Below are 18,807 nucleotides of genomic sequence, written 5' to 3'. Positions count from 1 at the left end.
TTGACATATAATTTTAAGACAGTGACTCATGGCAAGATGTCTTCCAAAATTTAAGCTGATTGATTGTTAGGGATGACCAAAAAGGTTGGGTTTAAAAATGTTTCTTTTATTCTAATGTCATTTTTTGAGTAGTGTTTTGTTGGGGTCTCGTTTTATCAGTGCAAAAGTAAAGACCGTATTTACGCAGTCTTTATTGCCGCCATATAGGGGCATTTCTGGAACAAGGCGAGCTGCGGGTTTACCGGGTAAAACGAATCCCTAACACCGATAAAGAATTCTAGGTTATGCTGTAAATCTCTGTCTACCATTCCGGGAAAGAGGCGTGATTTTATGTATGTATGACAAGGGAACAAGCTATTAGAGCGCCATCTACGATTATCATTCACAGGCCGGCCCATTAGTGTTTGTGGCTGTCATTGTCACACTTACTTCGCTGTCAAAATAAATGTTATTTATTGAGGCCGTGGGCCGTGAGGCGAGTTGAGCAGAGAAATTTTGTGGTTTTTAATTTTTATGAGAGTTTTGCTAAAATCTGACTATTACTTGTGTTCTGGTTTGATGAAATTTTCCTATAACAATGTCGAAAAGAAAGGCGGGGGTGAATGATATCATTTACGAATTGGACAACGATGACATCGAAATTAGTAGTGAAGACGAAGCTGCTAAAGACGCTAAAATTTTTCGTTTAGACTCAAAAAGTCCAGTAAGTGATACAAAACATTATTCAAATGACGACAGTTATAGCCAAGAAAGTATTGATATTGGTAGTCATAAGGAAAATACGCTCCCCTTACTTGAAAAGAATGGAGGGAAAATTTCTCCCATCAGCACTTTCTCGGATGACAAAACTGTTTACAATAACGGAGTTCAAGTACAACACTTAGAAAATAATGTAGATATTGACAAAAAAAATTCCATGGATGGAACCAAAACCATGATTTTCAACGAAGACATTGTAATAGATTCTCCTGCGTCCAATAGTGATTTGGGTGCTATTGGATGTGTTAATAGGACACCGTTAGTGACTGTTAAGTTTAATGATATTAAATTAGCTAAAGTTTATAAGGAAAAAGTAAAAGCATTTATGTTGAGACTGATAAAGCTTCACTGTGAGGATAGTTCAGACACTGAGACTGACTTAGAACTGGATATTTGGCCAGAAGACTTGATCGAGGATGATTTCATTAATCCTGTGGAAAAGGAACCTGAAGACAACTTGTTTTTTATTGACACAGCTCCCTGTGATGCACCAGTGGAAGTGCCCACATATAGTCAGGTAATTTTTTTACAAATGTAAGTTAGATCTACTACGCAAAAGATTTTGATGCTCTTTTTATAATAGATAGAGTGATTTAAGAAAAAGGTTAAGATGTATAAATGCTTTCCATACCATATTAACCAAAATAAAAACAAACAGCAACTATTTTAGACAATTCACAATTTTTCATTGTGTTTCCTCAAAGCAAGGTTCTCTTAAATATAGTTGTTTTATATAACATATAAAATGTATTTCATTATTGCATAATTCAGTTTTCACTGAATTTTTTTTACCGCTTTTGTATTGTAGACATATCAAACGTGATATACCTTTCTATATGGCCTTCTGTACCTAGGTGTACTCTAAGCTGTTTCGTTTCAGACTTTGGTAATTACTGATATTGTTTTTTGAGCATACATATGAATTTTGCAGCTGTCTACAGTAATATCAAATGTACCTGACCGGGAGCCCACACCTCCAATGGCAATGAGAAGAGGTCCGACATGCTTCAACTGTGACGGCAGCCATCGGTTGCAAGATTGCCTCGCTCCGAAAAACAAAGCACGCATAGCAGAGAATAGGAAAAATATGACCACCAGAGTTGGGTTAGTTATATGCTGTTATTGAGTTTGGCAAAAATGTCATTATTAGGTAGCTACTAGCCATTGAGTTCACTGAAAAAGCCGACCCCCTGTATTGTGACTTAGAGGAGTGAGAAGAGAAATTCAAATTCAAATTCAAAATTTTTTTTTTTCAAATTCAAATTCAAATTCCGCCAAGGAGGAATTTGAAAATTGTGAAGAAAGAGTTTTTATTGATTGCTCCACAGAAAATAAGTAAAAAAGTTGTCATAAAAAGTTATTAGAATCTCTTTGAATCTTTGATACTCCCTGTTTCAGACGATACCATGTCGAAGATGAACAGAAATACGGCCACCTGATTCCGGGTAGGATATCCGGGAAGCTCCGTCATGCTTTAGGACTGAAGAGACACGAGCTCCCGCTGCACATCTACCGCATGAGACTGTTGGGGTACCCCCCTGGGTGGCTGGAGGAAGCCAGGATATCACATTCCGGAATCACCATGTTTGACTCATCAGTAATTATTGTTTCATTTTGAAAATACACATGAGAAGACCTAATTTTAATTTTTGAACCTTTATTGTAGAAACAGTTGTTTTGTGTATAAGGCTCTGTGTACTCCTTTAGGAATAAAGATGTGACATATGTATCGTCCTAAAGGTCCTTCCTTATAAATGTGCTGGGTTTGACCCAGGACAGGTTAAAGTTATGTGAGATTATTTTTTACCATCTTCTATTAATAGGAAAATGAAAATTCTATGTTTTCATAAAAAAGATTATCTTTTCCTTTACAAGAATTTTAATGTACCTATAATTCAGGGCACTGCTATCCAAGACCCTGAGGAAGAAGAGGGAGAGTTGTGCGATCTCGGCACTAAGGACAAGTTCGACATCAAAAAGATCCTGGATTTCCCTGGTTTTAATGTAAAGGCCAGTTCGCGGTACAAGGAGGTATTTATATAGCGTATTTAATTTACGTTTTCTATGACATTCGTTTCTCTATTTAAATTTTTAATAATGATTTTTTTTAAATCAATCACATTAATGGCCTCTGTGGCGCAGCGGTGGTACGCTTGATTGTGACATCGGAGGTCCCGGGTTCAAATCCCGGCCAGGGCATGATGAGAAAAGAACTTTTTCTGATTGGCCAGGCTCTTGTACGTTTTATCTATATAAGTATTTATTATAAAATATAGTATCGTTGAGTTAGTATCTCGTAACACAAGTCTCGAACTTAATCTAATGTGGCGAGGCTTAATCAATCAGTGTAATTTGTTCCGTATATATTTGTATAAATATGTATAAAACAAGTTAAAATAAATCATTATGCCTATACAATATCGTGAATATTTTCGCTGTTCATTCACCAGGAAGCACACTTATACAACCTGCCGCCAATGTCAGACCAGGACAGCAAGATAGTGATGTTGGCAAAGCTAGCACCAAATGCAATGATGGCGTATAAACGAAAGAAGCTGACTTTCTTCCCGTCAGCCTCTCTGAACACCAATCAGGAAGGGCAGGCTGAGATGGAACTGGACAGCGGAGACGGTAAGTTTTGAAAAAGTAGTTTTTTTTTAGAAATTTGGTAGTTCTCATAAGAGTACAAGATTATATGTATAGACCCGCGCCCACTCACATAACGTCTTCATCCGTTATCTAAGGGTTAGACAGACTTAAGTGCCACATTTAGCTAGATAATGATCCAAGCATATCAAAAATGTATGGTAATTGTTGAAGATTTTTAAAATATACCTGGGAAATATTTTAACTACAACTTCAGAGTGGTTACGATGCAACCGGGACTAAAGCAAGGAGGAAATTTCTAAACTCATCCATACAATAATTTTTATCCATATTTCTGTTTCCCAGAAACAGCGGTATTTCCGTGGAATCCACCGCTTCCGGACGAGGCGCCGCCCGAAGCCCCGCGGCCGCCCCCGCCCCCTCCCCCGCCGCCGCCGCACTCCCCGGAGAGTGACGTCATCACGGTGGACGACAAGACTGACCCGGACAATTCTGACGTGGTCATCGTAGAACAGAACGTCAGCTTGGTGACGGTTGATGACTCCTTGAGTGATGATGTAAGTCAGTTGCGGTTTGATTTTAGGTACTATGATTGAGTTAATTCGTAATGTGACCCAAAGATCTTACGGTGTGCACAATATCATTTTGATATACTTAATAGATATTAGAATTCACTGAGTAGAAGAACTCCTGTTACTGAACTCTCTCAATAAACCTCAATAAGCTTCCTGGGAATTTTCTGGAGACAGGTCAGGTCAAATGCTCTCGGAAAGGTTTAAGATATGAGGATTTAGGGACAATGTTTTTACGTTTTACCACCTACAAAAGTCTAGCGAAATTTTACATTATATGTTTGTAAAATTTCCTCACGTCTTTATCCATTACGGGATAGACAGAGCTAACGATCTCGTAAACTGAAAGGCCACGTTCATTTATGTATGGCTTTATGATGGTATCGAGATTCAAATAGTGACAGGTTGCTAGCCCATTGCCTAAAGTAGGATCACGAGTTTATAAGCCTTTCGCCTTTTACAACTTCCACGGGAGAAAAATGGCCACTCCATCGTATTCTAAAAATGTATCGGGAACTACACGGCATGGCGATATTTTATATTTTCTAATTATGTTTTCAGAAACTCGATGTAAATGACAAATACCATATCAGCAGTCCGACGTTGAATGACCTTGAAAACAAGAAACAAAAATTGTTAGACGCTCTAGAAGGTGACATTTCTCCGATTGGGTCTGACGTAGAAATGGAAGATTATTCCGAATATGATGACTCGCAGGAAACTGAACAACAATCAGATAATAAAGTTGTAGTCGTTAGCAGTGAAAGTGACAAAGGAACTGCAAATGTCAGTAAATCGGATGATGTTACGCGCACGAGTTTAGAAAATGCGTCAGTCTCTGCTTCGGATGATGTTATGCGCACGAGTTCAGAAAAGGCGTCAGTCGCTGCTTCGGATGATGTTACGCGCACGAGTTCAGACAAGGCGTCAGTCGCTGCTTCGGATGATGTTACGCGCACGAGTTCAGACAAGGCGTCACTCTTTGCTTCGGATGATGTGACGCGCACGAGTTCAGACAAGGCGTCACTCTTTGCTTCGGCTTCGGATGATGTTACGCGCACGAGTTCAGACAAGTCGTCACTCTTTGCTTCGGCTTCGGATGATGTTACGCGCACGAGTACAGACAAGGCGTCACTCTCTGCTTCGGCTTCGGATGATGTCACGCGCACGAGTTCAGACAAGGCGTCAGTTTCTGTATCTGATGCTGATTCGGAATCAACAATGGAATTGAGGACAGGACACGTCAAAACTACAATGTACGGGACCCCAGTGATGAATGTGGCGTCCCCATACGTAAAGTTACCGACTGACGACAAGTTTGCCAAAGATATATGTGACGTCATCAACTTTGAGAACCTCCCCAATTCAACAGGGAAGTACAAACAGATAAGCAAGTTGTTGAAAAAGGTGAAAAGCGAAGTGGATAGAATACAAGAGTCATGATCAGAGCCCGTCGCCTCCCTGTAGGCGATCTCTCGTACAATTAATTATGAAGTACCATATCTAATTCTTAGTATTTTTGTACTGCCACCGTCATGGATTTATAGGTTAGATAGGAAATATTTTTTAAAAATTAAGTTCAATAAAAGGAATTAAAATATGGTAAGTCAAACGCGCAGAAGATAAAGGCTTGCACGGTTAAAAAAGGGACTTGTCTCTTGAAGATATTAAAACATTTAACTCTGGAACTTTCTTGTGTCCATGGTTCAAGTTATTACTATTCAGGCCGCACTTGTTAGAAGGGTGAGGAAGAAATATACTAAATATTACAATAAAAAACCGCATGAAATTAATTTACAAGTAGAAAGTTAACTAATTGTAAAAATACCTTAAACTTGTCCAAAGCTGCTGGGCTGCTTTCTCCCACTGCTGGGCATATGTCTTTCCAATATCTTATTCTTAGTTTTATCTTATATAAGGGTTTTCTGGCCCAGGTTACCCCGGCATGGTCTTTATGTCATCAGACCAGCAGTTGGATTCTACGACTTATTTCTGCCTTCATAGAATTTCTGCCCAATGTAAACTGGCGCCCTAAGTAATTGTACTCATCCACTTTTTCCAGTACGCGATTGGATTTGGTCTCTCCTCTTGTCCATTTTCATTTCCATACCTATTTTACACAATATAGGTTTATAAACTAGGGATTCCTTTAGGCGATGGGCTGGCAACCTGCCACTATTTGAATCTCAATTCTATCATTAAGCCAAACAGCTGAACTGTTGGCACTGTCTACCCCGCGAGGAATATAGACGTGATAGTATGTATTTTGTGGTAAAAAAAAAGGTTTTTTGAATGTTTCTTTCCCCTAAACTACCATTATAAATATACCGTCAAACAAATGCATTTTAAAAATAAAAAGTACATATTACTTTATATACATTTTTATTTGTTTTATATAATGAAAAGAATCCATGTCAGTTATTTATTGTTTGCAAATAAAACTAAACATCCTAATACAACATAACTAAAACTGTGCTGGAATTTCTCTTAAAAAACAATCAAAGAATTTCAAAAATGTTTAGCCATCCTGAGATTATACACAATCATTGATAAGCCACATGCTGCCATATGTTTTTTTCCCCTTTTTCTCTGAGGTGAGAGAGAAGGTACACATGATTAATAAACCATATGTAAGTACTTACCTTCTACCTTACCTAACCAATGATGAATAATCAATGTTAATTAACATTAACCATTAGGATGGCAAAGTATTTAGACAAAAAATGATGGACCTCAGTACATCGATCCAGAAATAATTCAACAATATTTTGTTTTAAATATCATACAATGTATGATGTGTCCAAAAATAATAATGAGATGAAAATAGCTTAAAACCCAACCCAAAGTAAATGTGGAATTAAAACTAATAAATATCCACGGTCAATAAAAAAAAAAAACAAAAATGGGGATTTTATAGTAAACAAATCTTTTTATCACAAAAAGTTATCGGATATTATAGTTACCAAATGACTGGTCACATAACAGGTCAATGAATTAATGTTGTTAGGTTTTGGGACCAAATATTTAATTTTAAAGTTGACCGCTTTCTTATAACATGGTGAAAACAAGCAAAAATAAGTGCACTTAAAAAATTTAAATGAATATGATAAACTTGCAACTAAACTAGAAAGGATCACAGCGATTTGCTATGTTGAACAAAAGAGAATCATAAAATTATAAGTAGTATACTTACTATATTGTGACATAATATTATTTATTTTTCTTACGCTACAATTCAGATCTGTTATTTAATTTATATTGCACTTGTGATGAATTTGAGATATTTTTATACATACTTCAGAGATACTAAATGATCTATTCATCTCTATCCAAATGATCGCACAAAATGTAAGTATAAAATTATAGCACCAGTTCTAAATTAATGTTTGAAGAAAGCTCTCACACAGAGGATTGTAAGGAGACATAGAATTCGCAACAATATAAGACAAAACAAATGCCATATTGTACTTGAAACTATAGGAATGTGTCGCCGTCTTGCATCGCATGCAGTTTTCTGCAGAGTTGTCAAATCATTTTCTGAATATAGACGCAATGTGAAAAACTCATTGTTCTCTCAAACACAGCACGTCACATTCAGTAGTACTAAAGTTTTACATTATTTCGAATCCTATGGAATGGGCCTACATCAGACAAGTGGACATACTGTCGAAATGGAATGGTTCGTCTAACTAGACTTTACACAAAACTACATACATCAGATATCAACCAATAAATTTGCCGCATATTAAATTTCAGTGGAATATATAACTTTTGGCGAGAACCAGATCCTTTATCAATCGATAAAATATAATCTCCACTTACGTTTTACATATATATCTATACAAGGTCTTAGAATTGCGTCCCTTTAGTGTATCGAACAGGGCAACGTGTAATACTTTATTATTATAATACAATTTACTGGAATCCTTTGCACCTCCGTTGTGTGGCTGTGTATTAGATCCGCGGAGGAGTGGGCGGGGCGCCGTCACGGTCCTGGGAACAAATCATTTTAATTTATAAATACGATTTCGCCTCATTTTTAACCGTCTTCAAAAAGAAGTTGGTTCTCAGTTTCACCTGTTTGTATGTATATTTATCCGAGATTATTTCGCAAAGCTGATTTTGATGCGGTTTTCAGGAAAGTTTTTGTTACACTTCCGGGGTTTCAGAAATTTGACCGACTTCAAGAAAAGAGGATATCGATTGGAGGCGGTTTCTTCTTACAAAAGTTTGTTATAAATTATGTAGTCGGCAAACAAACATTATGGTTGTTTGATTGCTGTTTTATGTATGTTTGCCTCGCTGTGGCGCAACATTATAGGGCTTGCATTATAGGCTTTGTTTGAGACAAAAGGATCCTGTGTTCGATTCCCGGTTAGGTCATGATGAAAATTTAGTTTTTTCAGAGTGACGTGGGATGTCGTATATTCTACTTGTTTATAAAAAGCTATAGTTTATAAAAAATATAGTCTACTTGTTTATAAAAAGCGCTACGTTCATTAAAACACGCAAGCCCCGCTGCGTTGGTAATACCGCTAATAGCCAAATTGCGGTAGGTATACATTGCTTGTAAGTAAACTTGCACTAAGAACGCAATAAAAGAACGTATCTATAACTTTCATAAAATTTTATCAATTTAAATTACTGTAAACAAGTTTTGATATCATGCATTTACATTCCTGTTTATAAACAAATTACATTTTAAGCAATTAAAAGTACATTAAACAATGCAAGGCGCAAATCAACTCGTCGGTGATTTGGGAAAATATTTTTAAATCTTCCATAACATCCCACAGATCCGTTGCGATAATGAGTGGCTGTGATATTTAATCCACAACAATATGATGTGATCAGCGAAATATCATTAAATAAGAGACAAAAATAACGTTGTTTTTGTATGCAAAAATAATACACACCAATCTAGCACTATTGTTATTTCAAGAGGTGAGAGTTTAGAGTATTTGGGATTCAAGTCAACATAAAATAGTAAAAAAAAGTAGATGACCAAGTTGAATGTGGATTCCTATTTCAGTATTTTATCTTCTATTAGCTGTAGCCAAAAGATATAAACTGAATAAACCTGATTGCGGTCCGGTTTGGTGACATCCTGTATCTGGTTGCGTTGCGGGCGCATCATGTACATGGCGACGGCGAGGGCCATCATCAGGAACATCACGAGGAAGCTGTTCCCGGCTGATTGTGGAGCCGGCAGCCCTGGCAGCTGCTCTAGGCATTCACTATCTGTGCAGTATGATTGCCCTTGACGGAGCTGGAAGAATTTTTTATAACATGTATTGGTTATTAATGAACATGCTAAGTTGATGATAACAACTAACTCCTTCCTGACTTATGTTTGTACAATTATCAGTAAAAGTCCTAATAAAACTTTAGAAACATTTGCTATAAAGAAGTTATGTTGGACTTTTCCAGGTGACTGTATATAACTTTAAATGATAACCCATATTCATACAGTGAGGGAAACAAATGAAGGTTAGTGTTGCCAAATTCAGTTGGGAGTTATTTTTCATGTAAAAATCTGACTCCGCTCCAGAATCATGGCTGCAGATGCACCCATATTTCTACCTATAAAAAGAGGACATAAGTGGAATTGACACCAAGAAGATGATAATAAACTTTAACGGAGAAAAATACTTTTTAATCCTATAGCTAAATTCTAAATATACAAGCTGTGAAAATGAAAAAGATATTCTATTTAATATCTTTGCCGTATTTAGGATTTGAGACTAACCTAGTAGCCTAAAACCAAATTCAGGGTTTAACTCATCAAGTTGTATTTGTTACTAGGTATAAGTGGTTAATTTACTATCATTATTTTCAGTCAAAACAATAATGTTTTTGTGTTTATGGTAAATACATATCACATAACACTGTATGTAGCTGATAAACATTCCAGTTTCAGATAAGTAGCATATTTAGTTCAGAATTTATTGCAAAATACTGATAACATATCAGACAAGGTTTAACTCATATTTAATCTAGGAAACCCCTCAAGGGAATATTGATTTATAATGATCCTCTCTAACATTCTTCAAAAAACCTTAATGTCAAATACCTATATAAATAATGTTTCATTTTCATCTAATATAAGCGAAATTATCATTCTCCTGATTCTAGCATTTGCAACAAGATAAACTAACTTAAATATGTTAAGCAGTGGTATTTGAGAACAAACTTCCTATATGACAGTTTTCAATTTAATCCAATATAAAAATATTTTTAAAATTGGCTTGATTTTTTATATAATTGTTAGGCAGTAAAAATGTTTAAAACAACCAATTACAGAATATACATAATTGGCTTTAGCAAACTATAACAAAAGGTACAGAATAACAATAGGATGTTGAACTAACATTGCAAAAAAATTGCATGTTTTTCATCCACATTGCTTATTTGGCATTGTATGAATTGCTGTTGTGGAATGCTTTCTTGTAATTTGTTTATAAATGGATCTAAAAACATTAATAGGTTTCACCAGAATAATGGTTAACTTACTAACAAAATAAAGGTTTAACAATGCAGTATATAGGTAGTAGTTATCTGTCTAAGACAAAGATAAGTGCATGTGGACTATTGCTATCACATGCTGAGGTGGAGAGTTCTTATAACTAAGTGAGCCAAGGTCAGCTGATAACTTACCAGAGAAATCAGGCGCCTCATGGCCATTTCATGGTTCCAAAGGCATTCGCAAGGATCCATTTCGTCGCCCATTTCTGTACAAAAAAATTACGTTCTATCAATCGTCAGTTTTTAATGGCACACCCAATATAATTATCTAGTTCTTATTTTAGTCTCCACAAAACAATTATTTAAAAAAGAAGCTCCGGCTTTCGACACGTAGCCAAACTCAGCTGATTATGTAAATAATAATGCAAATGTACCAAAACTTTGTTATTATTTACAAATTGGTAAAAACATTAGACGTAGACCATCTGTCAAGAGAGAAAGTAATTTTTGCACAGAAACTTACCTTTTGATAAGAATATTATTTAGGAAATGAGAATGAAACTAACTAGGGAACACAATCGTCAGAAATTATTTCTCCAAATGATAACGCCCGCGTAAATAATCGGAAAATAAAGCTAAATTACAATATTAATTACAAGATCGACGACATTTTTATACTGTGTGCCTGGTGATTTTTGATTGGTTCTCGAAAAAGATTCACACTAATCATTCACCAATCATGTTTTGGGGCTACCAACACAAATAAAAAGTAAATGTTGCCAGTTTATGGCTTAAAATATATCCGCTTTATTTTAGTAGTTTAGTTATGTTCTAATAAATAGTATTTATGAATGAGTGATTACTGATTACAAATTAGTTCTAGACATAATTTATGTGTTCTATCTTTGAGTATGTTATCACACCACAGTCTACACTATTACTTTTAAAAATGGCGGTAAGTTTAGTCAGGGGTCAACAACCCATACAAAAAAAAAAGAAAATGGGGGTCGATTAAGGAATTTAATAATATATAAGATAAGAATTTAACACTCTCATCGCCACCAAACAAACAATTTTTCCACTTTACCTGGCCACGTGGGCTGCTCGCGCCCCACGTCCTGTCTTATACTCCAAGCCATGGTCTATCTTAAGCATCTTTTGAGGCACGCCACGTGGTACGCCGGCGGGACACGGTATAAACTTTACCAACAGGCCGTGTGGTCCGCTGCGACCCTACGATTTCATATATTTTTTTTGCCTTTGGCTTGCGTGATAAGGATCTCCAAAGTGTTTTTTTCAAGAAAATCGATTAATTACTTATGAGTAAAAAAAAAACCGCGAAATTTGAGCTTTATTTACGAAAACTAAAAGACTTGAAATGAAACAAGATTAAGTGCAAATCAAAAAACATATTTATATATTTTAGCACATATCAATGGAAATTTGTAATGAAATTGTTATGAAATTATGAAAAAAGTTACTTATTCTAAAAATTACATTCTTTTCGTAATTTGCGTATGAATTTCTCCATAGCATTCAGCGCAAACGCTTGGCTGGGACGGACACTTAAGACAGACAGTGTTTACTTTTTTTGTTTTATTCCTAGCTTCTAGTGCTGAGAAACCAGCGGATCTATGCTTTTCATAGCAATGAATGCACCGACGACGAACTAATCTGCTTCTGTGGTCTGTGAGCAGTGACTTGCTGAACTTATGTTCTGGCTGCCGAAGTGAGCTCTCTGCTGGATTAGAGTCCTTTATTCCCAGCATCTGTAGACAGAGGTTCTCCCTAAATTTTGTAATGGTATAAGTCTTGCTGTGCAGATTCTTGTGTTTTTTATAGGTGATGTAAGCATTTGTGACAGCAGTAGAAAACAGTAGATCAACAGCAAGTTTCTGAAACCAACGAATATTTCTTCTAGCTGGACTAGAGTAACTCGCCAATTGATCAGATAAATCGATGGAACACTTGTGTTTCAACACTGTCTTGTTGGGATTCCTCTTGCTTTTGCAACTAACAAAGCCAATGGAGTGCTTCGTCGACAAAGCAAAAACTTCACGTTTGTCTTTCCATTTGAGAACGAGAATTCCGTCACTATTTTCCATTGCAATCATTTCACCCTTCTTCAACTTTTCCTGAATAACTTTCTTCGGCAACCCTTTCCTATTCTTGCGAAGAGTGCCAATCAGATGAGTATTGTTATCCAAAAGCTTTTTTGCTAGATCAACGCTGGTGTAAAAGTTATCTGTGACCACACTTCTGCCAACTCCCAAATAAGGTTGGCATAGCTTCATCACTACGTCTGTGGCTACACTGTCCTGTCTATTTGCCGTTTTTCCTTCGTACACAATGATGTCGAGCGCATAACCATCATCGTCACACAGCTTAAAAAGTTTTATTCCGTATTTGTGGCGTTTGCCAGGAATGTATTGCATAAATGATATACGTCCTCTAAAAGCTACCATGCTTTCGTCTATGGTAACATATTCACCCGGTGTTTTCACATTATGAAAATTTTTTGTAAGCAGCTCCAGAAACCGCCTTATCCTTATGAGGCGATCAGCATGACTAGGTCCAAGGAAAATGGTGTCTTCGAAGTGCCAACACCTGAGCAACAACTCGAATCTATTTCTGCTCATCACCTGGCGACATACTTTGCTTTCGTAAAGAATGTTTTTACTCCAATAGTCACTAATTCTAGGTAATTTCTTTAGTCCCATGTAAATCAGAAGGCCGAGGAATTTCAGCATTTCTTCTGGAGTACAGTCTGTCCATTTTGATAGCCTCATATTGCGTGTGACACGATTAAGTGTTAAAGTTTTATTAGCATAACAATTAGTCATATTCACCATGAGGTCCATCACGTCTTCAGTAAGAAACAGTCGGTATATACTCAATTCTGAATCACAATCGTTCGGAACATTGATACCTGGTTGAATGTCCAGTGGGAACTGCTTCTGTCGAGATCCATCAGATTGATACCAATTTGACGTCGGCGTCGGAGCCCTCGGCTGAATTGGACGCCCATCTTCTTCACTATGTGACGAACTTTCATCGCTAGATGATGCAGATTGCGAAGAATACGATGGTTGATAGTCTGGATCACTTTCCGAGTCCGACATTTTGAAAACGCGGCGCGCGGGGTAAAAAAGCGCGCGAAATTCTCTTCCTGCAGGCTACGTGGGCGGCGCGCGGCCAACTGACCTAATTACACTGATGGCGTGCATAATAAGTAATAAAAATAATAGTTCTTAGACAATTCGGCTGTGATTTGGCGAGAAAGTTGTGGGGCGCCGGCCGCCCACATGGCTTGCCCAAACAAAATCAAAATACTACAATGGCCGGCTGCACTCGAAGTTTTGTGGGTGGCCGGCGTACCACGTGGCGATGAGAGTGTTAATAAATATATCCTGAAACTTTAAGTACCTATACTATTTATATTTAGTACATCTATATACGTGATGTAGAAGACACCTTTAGTTTTTTTAAGGGTTTTACAATTTGCACGGGAAGAGAAGCAACTGTCACAGGCTATGTTCTTTCTTCGCTCACAGACCAGAATGAAAAAAAACAATTCCGCAAAAATTTAATATTTTTAAGTTTCGCGCCAAAAGTTGTTAAAAATATACTAAAATATTTTCGAGCGCAAACGCTACCTTATTCGCAGTAAATCATAGAAATCGGAATAATCCTATGTTATTTCGATTTCCATGCAAGAATTAAAATATGTGTTAGGGGAATGTTGTGATGTGTCAAAGAAGTTAGTTACAGGAATAGAAAAGGTAAAATATGTTAAGATGGTCTTTGGTCGTGAGGAGGGGATGAATGGAAGCCTGACTAAGCAAATAAACAAGGAGAGTTAATGGGAAGGTAGGAGTGGGAAGGCCTTGACGAACGTACCTTATTCAAATTCCTGCCAAAAGGTCAGGACAAGAGTACCCGAAACCGCCGAGCTAGCATTAAGAGAGTTATGAATGTATATAAACCGAAATATGCTATAGAAAGGTAAGTATTCAGAGATAATGGCAAGTAGAAAATATAGTTTCTGCCTACCCTCAGAGAAAGAGGTGTGATTTATGTAGGTAAGTATGGAGGTACCTATGTATTTGACGGTTTATTATGACGGTTTTCGGAGGACAACTGACTATACTTCTGAAAAAGAGGACTGACTATCGACTTGACTGAATCACGACATAGATTATATCCTAAAATTGACTTCTCTCACCTTTTTTACGCTCGACGTCCATTCAGCGTTACAAACAGACCATTTTATGTTAATTATTAATTTTATTATGGATAAGTAAGTATTTATGATTTTTTATAATTAAGTCACTAGACAAGGTCGTAGTAGTCGTCACAAATTAAGTCATTACGATCAACTTTAAATTTGAGAGCATAATGACCATTCGAGCAATCTTAAATTTTAATTAATAATAATAAGGTAACTACTTAGTTAAACTTCACACAAATATCGTTGGGCGTTAGAGTCTACCCAACCCAAGAAACATTTAGGCGACGATTAGAGCTTATTTTGTTACTTAGTGGGCTAGAAAGGCATTACAGTAGCAGCACTTATGACTTTTGGCGATAAAGTGGCGTACCAAGTAACGTATATTACTTCTACTTATAATACAGAGTTACAAGCGCGACAATTAGGCGAGCTTAAAGGTTATGGATGTATTATGGCAAATCTTAACACTGTTGTACATGCACAGCATTTTGTGTTATAGCTTTAAGTGAATCTTAGAACTCTAAGATCTAAATAAGAATAAGAATTAGTTACTACCTCCAAAAGTGCTATGCAGGTGATATTAAACTCTTTACAAGAAACTAAAGTTGCACAATAGCGTTAATAAGCGCTACCAGCCTTACAATGGTGTTTATTTAATCTTATATAGAACCAAATGCTTGAAGTTATACAAAACTCTCTTGCATTACTTTAAGTCAAATAGGAGTATAATTTTTCGCTATAACAGATCCTCTAGCGACTATTGTTACTTTTTTGTGACTAAAGGTAAAGTAATAGCGCTTAAGGTCACTACTGTATTTCTTATATTGACTACTTGTTTTTGACAATGGCGTCGCAACCAAAGGAAAAAACAAAAATTGTTGTAAATACTTGGAAAAATCAATGTAGGACTGGTGGAAATACGCAGAAATTGATCAGAGAATATAATCGCATTTTTAACTCCTCTATTCCTATTGAAAATACGTCCTCTATTCCTATGGAAAGCAGTGAAGCGCGAGTTTCCTGTGAGCTTGAAGGTTCCGTACATGCTTTTCAAAATGATGATTGTGCTATTACTACAAGTGATAATGAAGATTCCTATGGAAAGCAGTGAAGCGCAAGATCGCATCGCGCATCGACTAAATCAAAAGATAAATACTGTCTCACGAAAGATAATGTTAGAGCGCGCTCACTTGGGAAGTAACAATTAGGCGCTAAAATAAGATTTATAATAAGTCTATAAAAGCGCTAACTAGATTCTAAAGTGGTTTATGGGTGTTTCAAATTAGTGTTAGAGCGCGCTCTAACCCTACTTTACCCCCGAATTAGGCACAATTTTTATATTACTTAAGGTTGGATAATGACGGTATATAAGAGTTATGGTAGTTGGCTAAGAGGTACAATCAATGCTATAAGAAAGTTAAAATAGCGGTAACAGGATCTCTTAGCGATACAAGAGTGGTAAATAAGCGAAAATTAACTCTGTTAGCGGTAAAATGGCAAAAATGGTTTTATATTACCTCTATGGGTGCTAAGCGGGCAACAGGTAGGCGTCAACTGACTCCTTAAGCGGTACAGTAGAGATACAAAGGCGTTAATTATATTTTCAAGCGCTAAAAGGGAAGTAAATAGGTCTTTTGTAACGGTCTGAACGCTATTCAAGATCCACAAAGGGGATAAAGTTCTTACTCGCACGAGGTTTTGATACCCGGAAAATATTGTTTCTAATTTTGCGATCTAATAATATATAATACTATTTTCAATGGCTAAAATAATCCTAATGATGTTTATATTAAACAAGAAAAAGTGAAATTGTTTTATGGTGCGAAAGGAAGCGTATTTTTGCTGCGAAGGTAAGTACACTGTGAATATGTTACATATTTATTGGCAAATAATTCGAGCGCCCGATGTATGTTGTTTATTTACTGAAAACAAATGTTTTGTCTAATATGGAGTGACACATTTTTCTTGTAAAAAAGTTCTAAAATATTGCCTTATTGATCTTATAATACTGTACTAGTAATATAAATACATACTAAAGCAAAATACTTCATGGAAACCTTGTAAATATTTGTTTTTATAACCATAATCTAATATTTCATTATCTCAACATGGCGAGCAAACGAATTTAGGGATCCGTAGTGCTCAAAACTTTAAACCATGTATTGATGTTATTATTCACCTGTTAACTGTTTTGGACGAGTAGAATACAAAGAAGTAGCTAGATATAAATTATTATATTGTTTTAACAATTAATTTTATATTATGATTTAAATACAATATTAGGTTTATAAACCTGACTATAAGACTATTAAATATCGTGTTTGTTTACAGATAAGACGAAAGCGTATAAAACTTACAAAAAACGCAAAAAAAAATGAAAACCCAAAAGTACAAGGAGATGAACAGAGAGTAGAAAATAACAATATTGAAAATGAGGCAAGTTCCAGCGCAGACCAGCAGCATTTCGGAAGTGCTGAACACGATCAACTAGAACAGCACTGTCTTCAACTAAATACATATTTAGATACGATGACTTCATGGGAAGCACAAAAATATCGAGTTTGTTCTTCATTTTATAGCCATGAATATGAATAATATTAAATGGTGACAATGACTGAATTTCTTTAATTTCTACAATATCATTATCTTTCGTGAGACAGTATTTATCTTTTGATTTAGTCGATGCGCGATGCGATCTTGCGCTTCACTGCTTTCCATAGGAATCTTCATTATCACTTGTAGTAATAGCACAATCATCATTTTGAAAAGCATGTACGGAACCTTCAAGCTCACAGGAAACTCGCGCTTCACTGCTTTCCATAGGAATAGAGGACGTATTTTCAATAGGAATAGAGGAGTTAAAAATGCGATTATATTCTCTGATCAATTTCTGCGTATTTCCACCAGTCCTACATTGATTTTTCCAAGTATTTACAACAATTTTTGTTTTTTCCTTTGGTTGCGACGCCATTGTCAAAAACAAGTAGTCAATATAAGAAATACAGTAGTGACCTTAAGCGCTATTACTTTACCTTTAGTCACAAAAAAGTAACAATAGTCGCTAGAGGATCTGTTATAGCGAAAAATTATACTCCTATTTGACTTAAAGTAATGCAAGAGAGTTTTGTATAACTTCAAGCATTTGGTTCTATATAAGATTAAATAAACACCATTGTAAGGCTGGTAGCGCTTATTAACGCTATTGTGCAACTTTAGTTTCTTGTAAAGAGTTTAATATCACCTGCATAGCACTTTTGGAGGTAGTAACTAATTCTTATTCTTATTTAGATCTTAGAGTTCTAAGATTCACTTAAAGCTATAACACAAAATGCTGTGCATGTACAACAGTGTTAAGATTTGCCATAATACATCCATAACCTTTAAGCTCGCCTAATTGTCGCGCTTGTAACTCTGTATTATAAGTAGAAGTAATATACGTTACTTGGTACGCCACTTTATCGCCAAAAGTCATAAGTGCTGCTACTGTAATGCCTTTCTAGCCCACTAAGTAACAAAATAAGCTCTAATCGTCGCCTAAATGTTTCTTGGGTAATAAATGCATAAATCAGAATTTACACGTAAAAACGAAACGACGCAAAGAAGATGACAAAACTCTGCTAACGAATTGGTCAATTTTTTTTAACTTCACATATCCTTGAATCCCGGTGATGACAGCTGAATAATAAACCCTGGCCAGCGGGCGTTCTTTGATAATACAGCGTATCAAAATTAAAGAAATTTTACTAAAACAGGTCAAAATACGAATTGTCATTGTGAGCTGAATGACGCATTTGCAATCACACAACTTTGACGACGAGTCACCAGAGTTAATAGTCTTGAAAGACCTATAAGCCACGTTCAGCTGTTTGGCTTGATGATAGAATTGAGATTCAAATAGTGACAGGTTGCTGGCCCATCGCCTAAAAGAATCCCAAGTTAATAAGCCTATCCCTTAGTCGCCTTTTTCGACATCTATGGGAAAGAGATGGAGTAGCCCTATTCTATTTCTATTAGTGCTGACCGTTGCCTATCACAATCAAATCTTATCCAAATAAGTATTTATAACAAGTTTGAAGGCACACTACAAAATAGACGCCAAAAGATTAATATTATAGAAAAAGTCACTTGGTAGATTTATATTAATATTATAAAGCTGAAGAGTTTGTTTGTTTG

The 18,807-nt window shown here is 36.1% G+C and overlaps 3 protein-coding genes across 4 annotated transcripts; 1 reads left to right on the top strand and 2 right to left on the bottom strand.

Annotated features, from left to right (window-relative positions):
- Window positions 1-450: 450 nt before the first annotated feature.
- Window positions 451-6,735, top strand: LOC106139087 (zinc finger CCHC domain-containing protein 8 homolog). The gene is made up of 7 exons (XM_013340451.2): window positions 451-1,276; window positions 1,691-1,863; window positions 2,158-2,356; window positions 2,659-2,790; window positions 3,210-3,390; window positions 3,712-3,923; window positions 4,500-6,735. The coding sequence occupies exons 1-7, from the start codon at window positions 578-580 to the stop codon at window positions 5,379-5,381; spliced, it is 2,478 nt and encodes an 825-aa protein (XP_013195905.2). The 5' UTR covers window positions 451-577; the 3' UTR covers window positions 5,382-6,735.
- Window positions 6,367-11,122, bottom strand: LOC106139080 (small integral membrane protein 14). Of its 2 annotated transcripts, none has more exons than XM_060954863.1 (4): window positions 10,970-11,116; window positions 10,596-10,669; window positions 9,019-9,207; window positions 6,367-7,931 (listed from the first exon to the last, which is right to left on the bottom strand). In XM_060954863.1, the coding sequence occupies exons 2-4, from the start codon at window positions 10,665-10,667 to the stop codon at window positions 7,893-7,895; spliced, it is 300 nt and encodes a 99-aa protein (XP_060810846.1). In that variant the 5' UTR covers window positions 10,668-10,669; window positions 10,970-11,116; the 3' UTR covers window positions 6,367-7,892. The 2 variants fall into 2 exon arrangements, with proteins under 2 accessions (XP_060810846.1, XP_013195892.1); XM_013340438.2 differs by having other exon boundaries at window positions 6,371-7,931; window positions 10,927-11,122.
- Window positions 11,123-11,896: 774 nt separating this feature from the next.
- LOC132904436 (piggyBac transposable element-derived protein 4-like) lies at window positions 11,897-13,525 on the bottom strand. The gene has a single exon (XM_060954832.1). The coding sequence runs from the start codon at window positions 13,523-13,525 to the stop codon at window positions 11,897-11,899; it is 1,629 nt and encodes a 542-aa protein (XP_060810815.1).
- Window positions 13,526-18,807: the final 5,282 nt, after the last annotated feature.

This window comes from Amyelois transitella, chromosome 5 (assembly GCF_032362555.1).
Source record: "Amyelois transitella isolate CPQ chromosome 5, ilAmyTran1.1, whole genome shotgun sequence".
NCBI lineage: Eukaryota > Metazoa > Arthropoda > Insecta > Lepidoptera > Pyralidae > Amyelois > Amyelois transitella.
The sequence above is the reverse complement of the archived record's forward strand: the minus strand, read 5'-3'. Positions and strand labels throughout refer to the sequence as shown.

Coding starts and splice junctions, on each gene's coding strand:
- LOC106139087 (XM_013340451.2), top strand. CDS start 578: ATGTCGAAAAGAAAGGCGGGGGTGAATGATATCATTTACGAATTGGAC. Junction 1,864..2,157: donor AATATGACCACCAGAGTTGG/GTTAGTTATATG, acceptor TCCCTGTTTCAG/ACGATACCATGTCGAAGATG. Junction 2,791..3,209: donor CCAGTTCGCGGTACAAGGAG/GTATTTATATAG, acceptor TTCATTCACCAG/GAAGCACACTTATACAACCT.
- LOC106139080 (XM_013340438.2), bottom strand. CDS start 10,667: ATGGGCGACGAAATGGATCCTTGCGAATGCCTTTGGAACCATGAAATG. Junction 9,208..10,595: donor TGAGGCGCCTGATTTCTCTG/GTAAGTTATCAG, acceptor AAATTCTTCCAG/CTCCGTCAAGGGCAATCATA. Junction 7,932..9,018: donor CCAAACCGGACCGCAATCAG/GTTTATTCAGTT, acceptor ATTTGTTCCCAG/GACCGTGACGGCGCCCCGCC.
- LOC132904436 (XM_060954832.1), bottom strand. CDS start 13,525: ATGTCGGACTCGGAAAGTGATCCAGACTATCAACCATCGTATTCTTCG.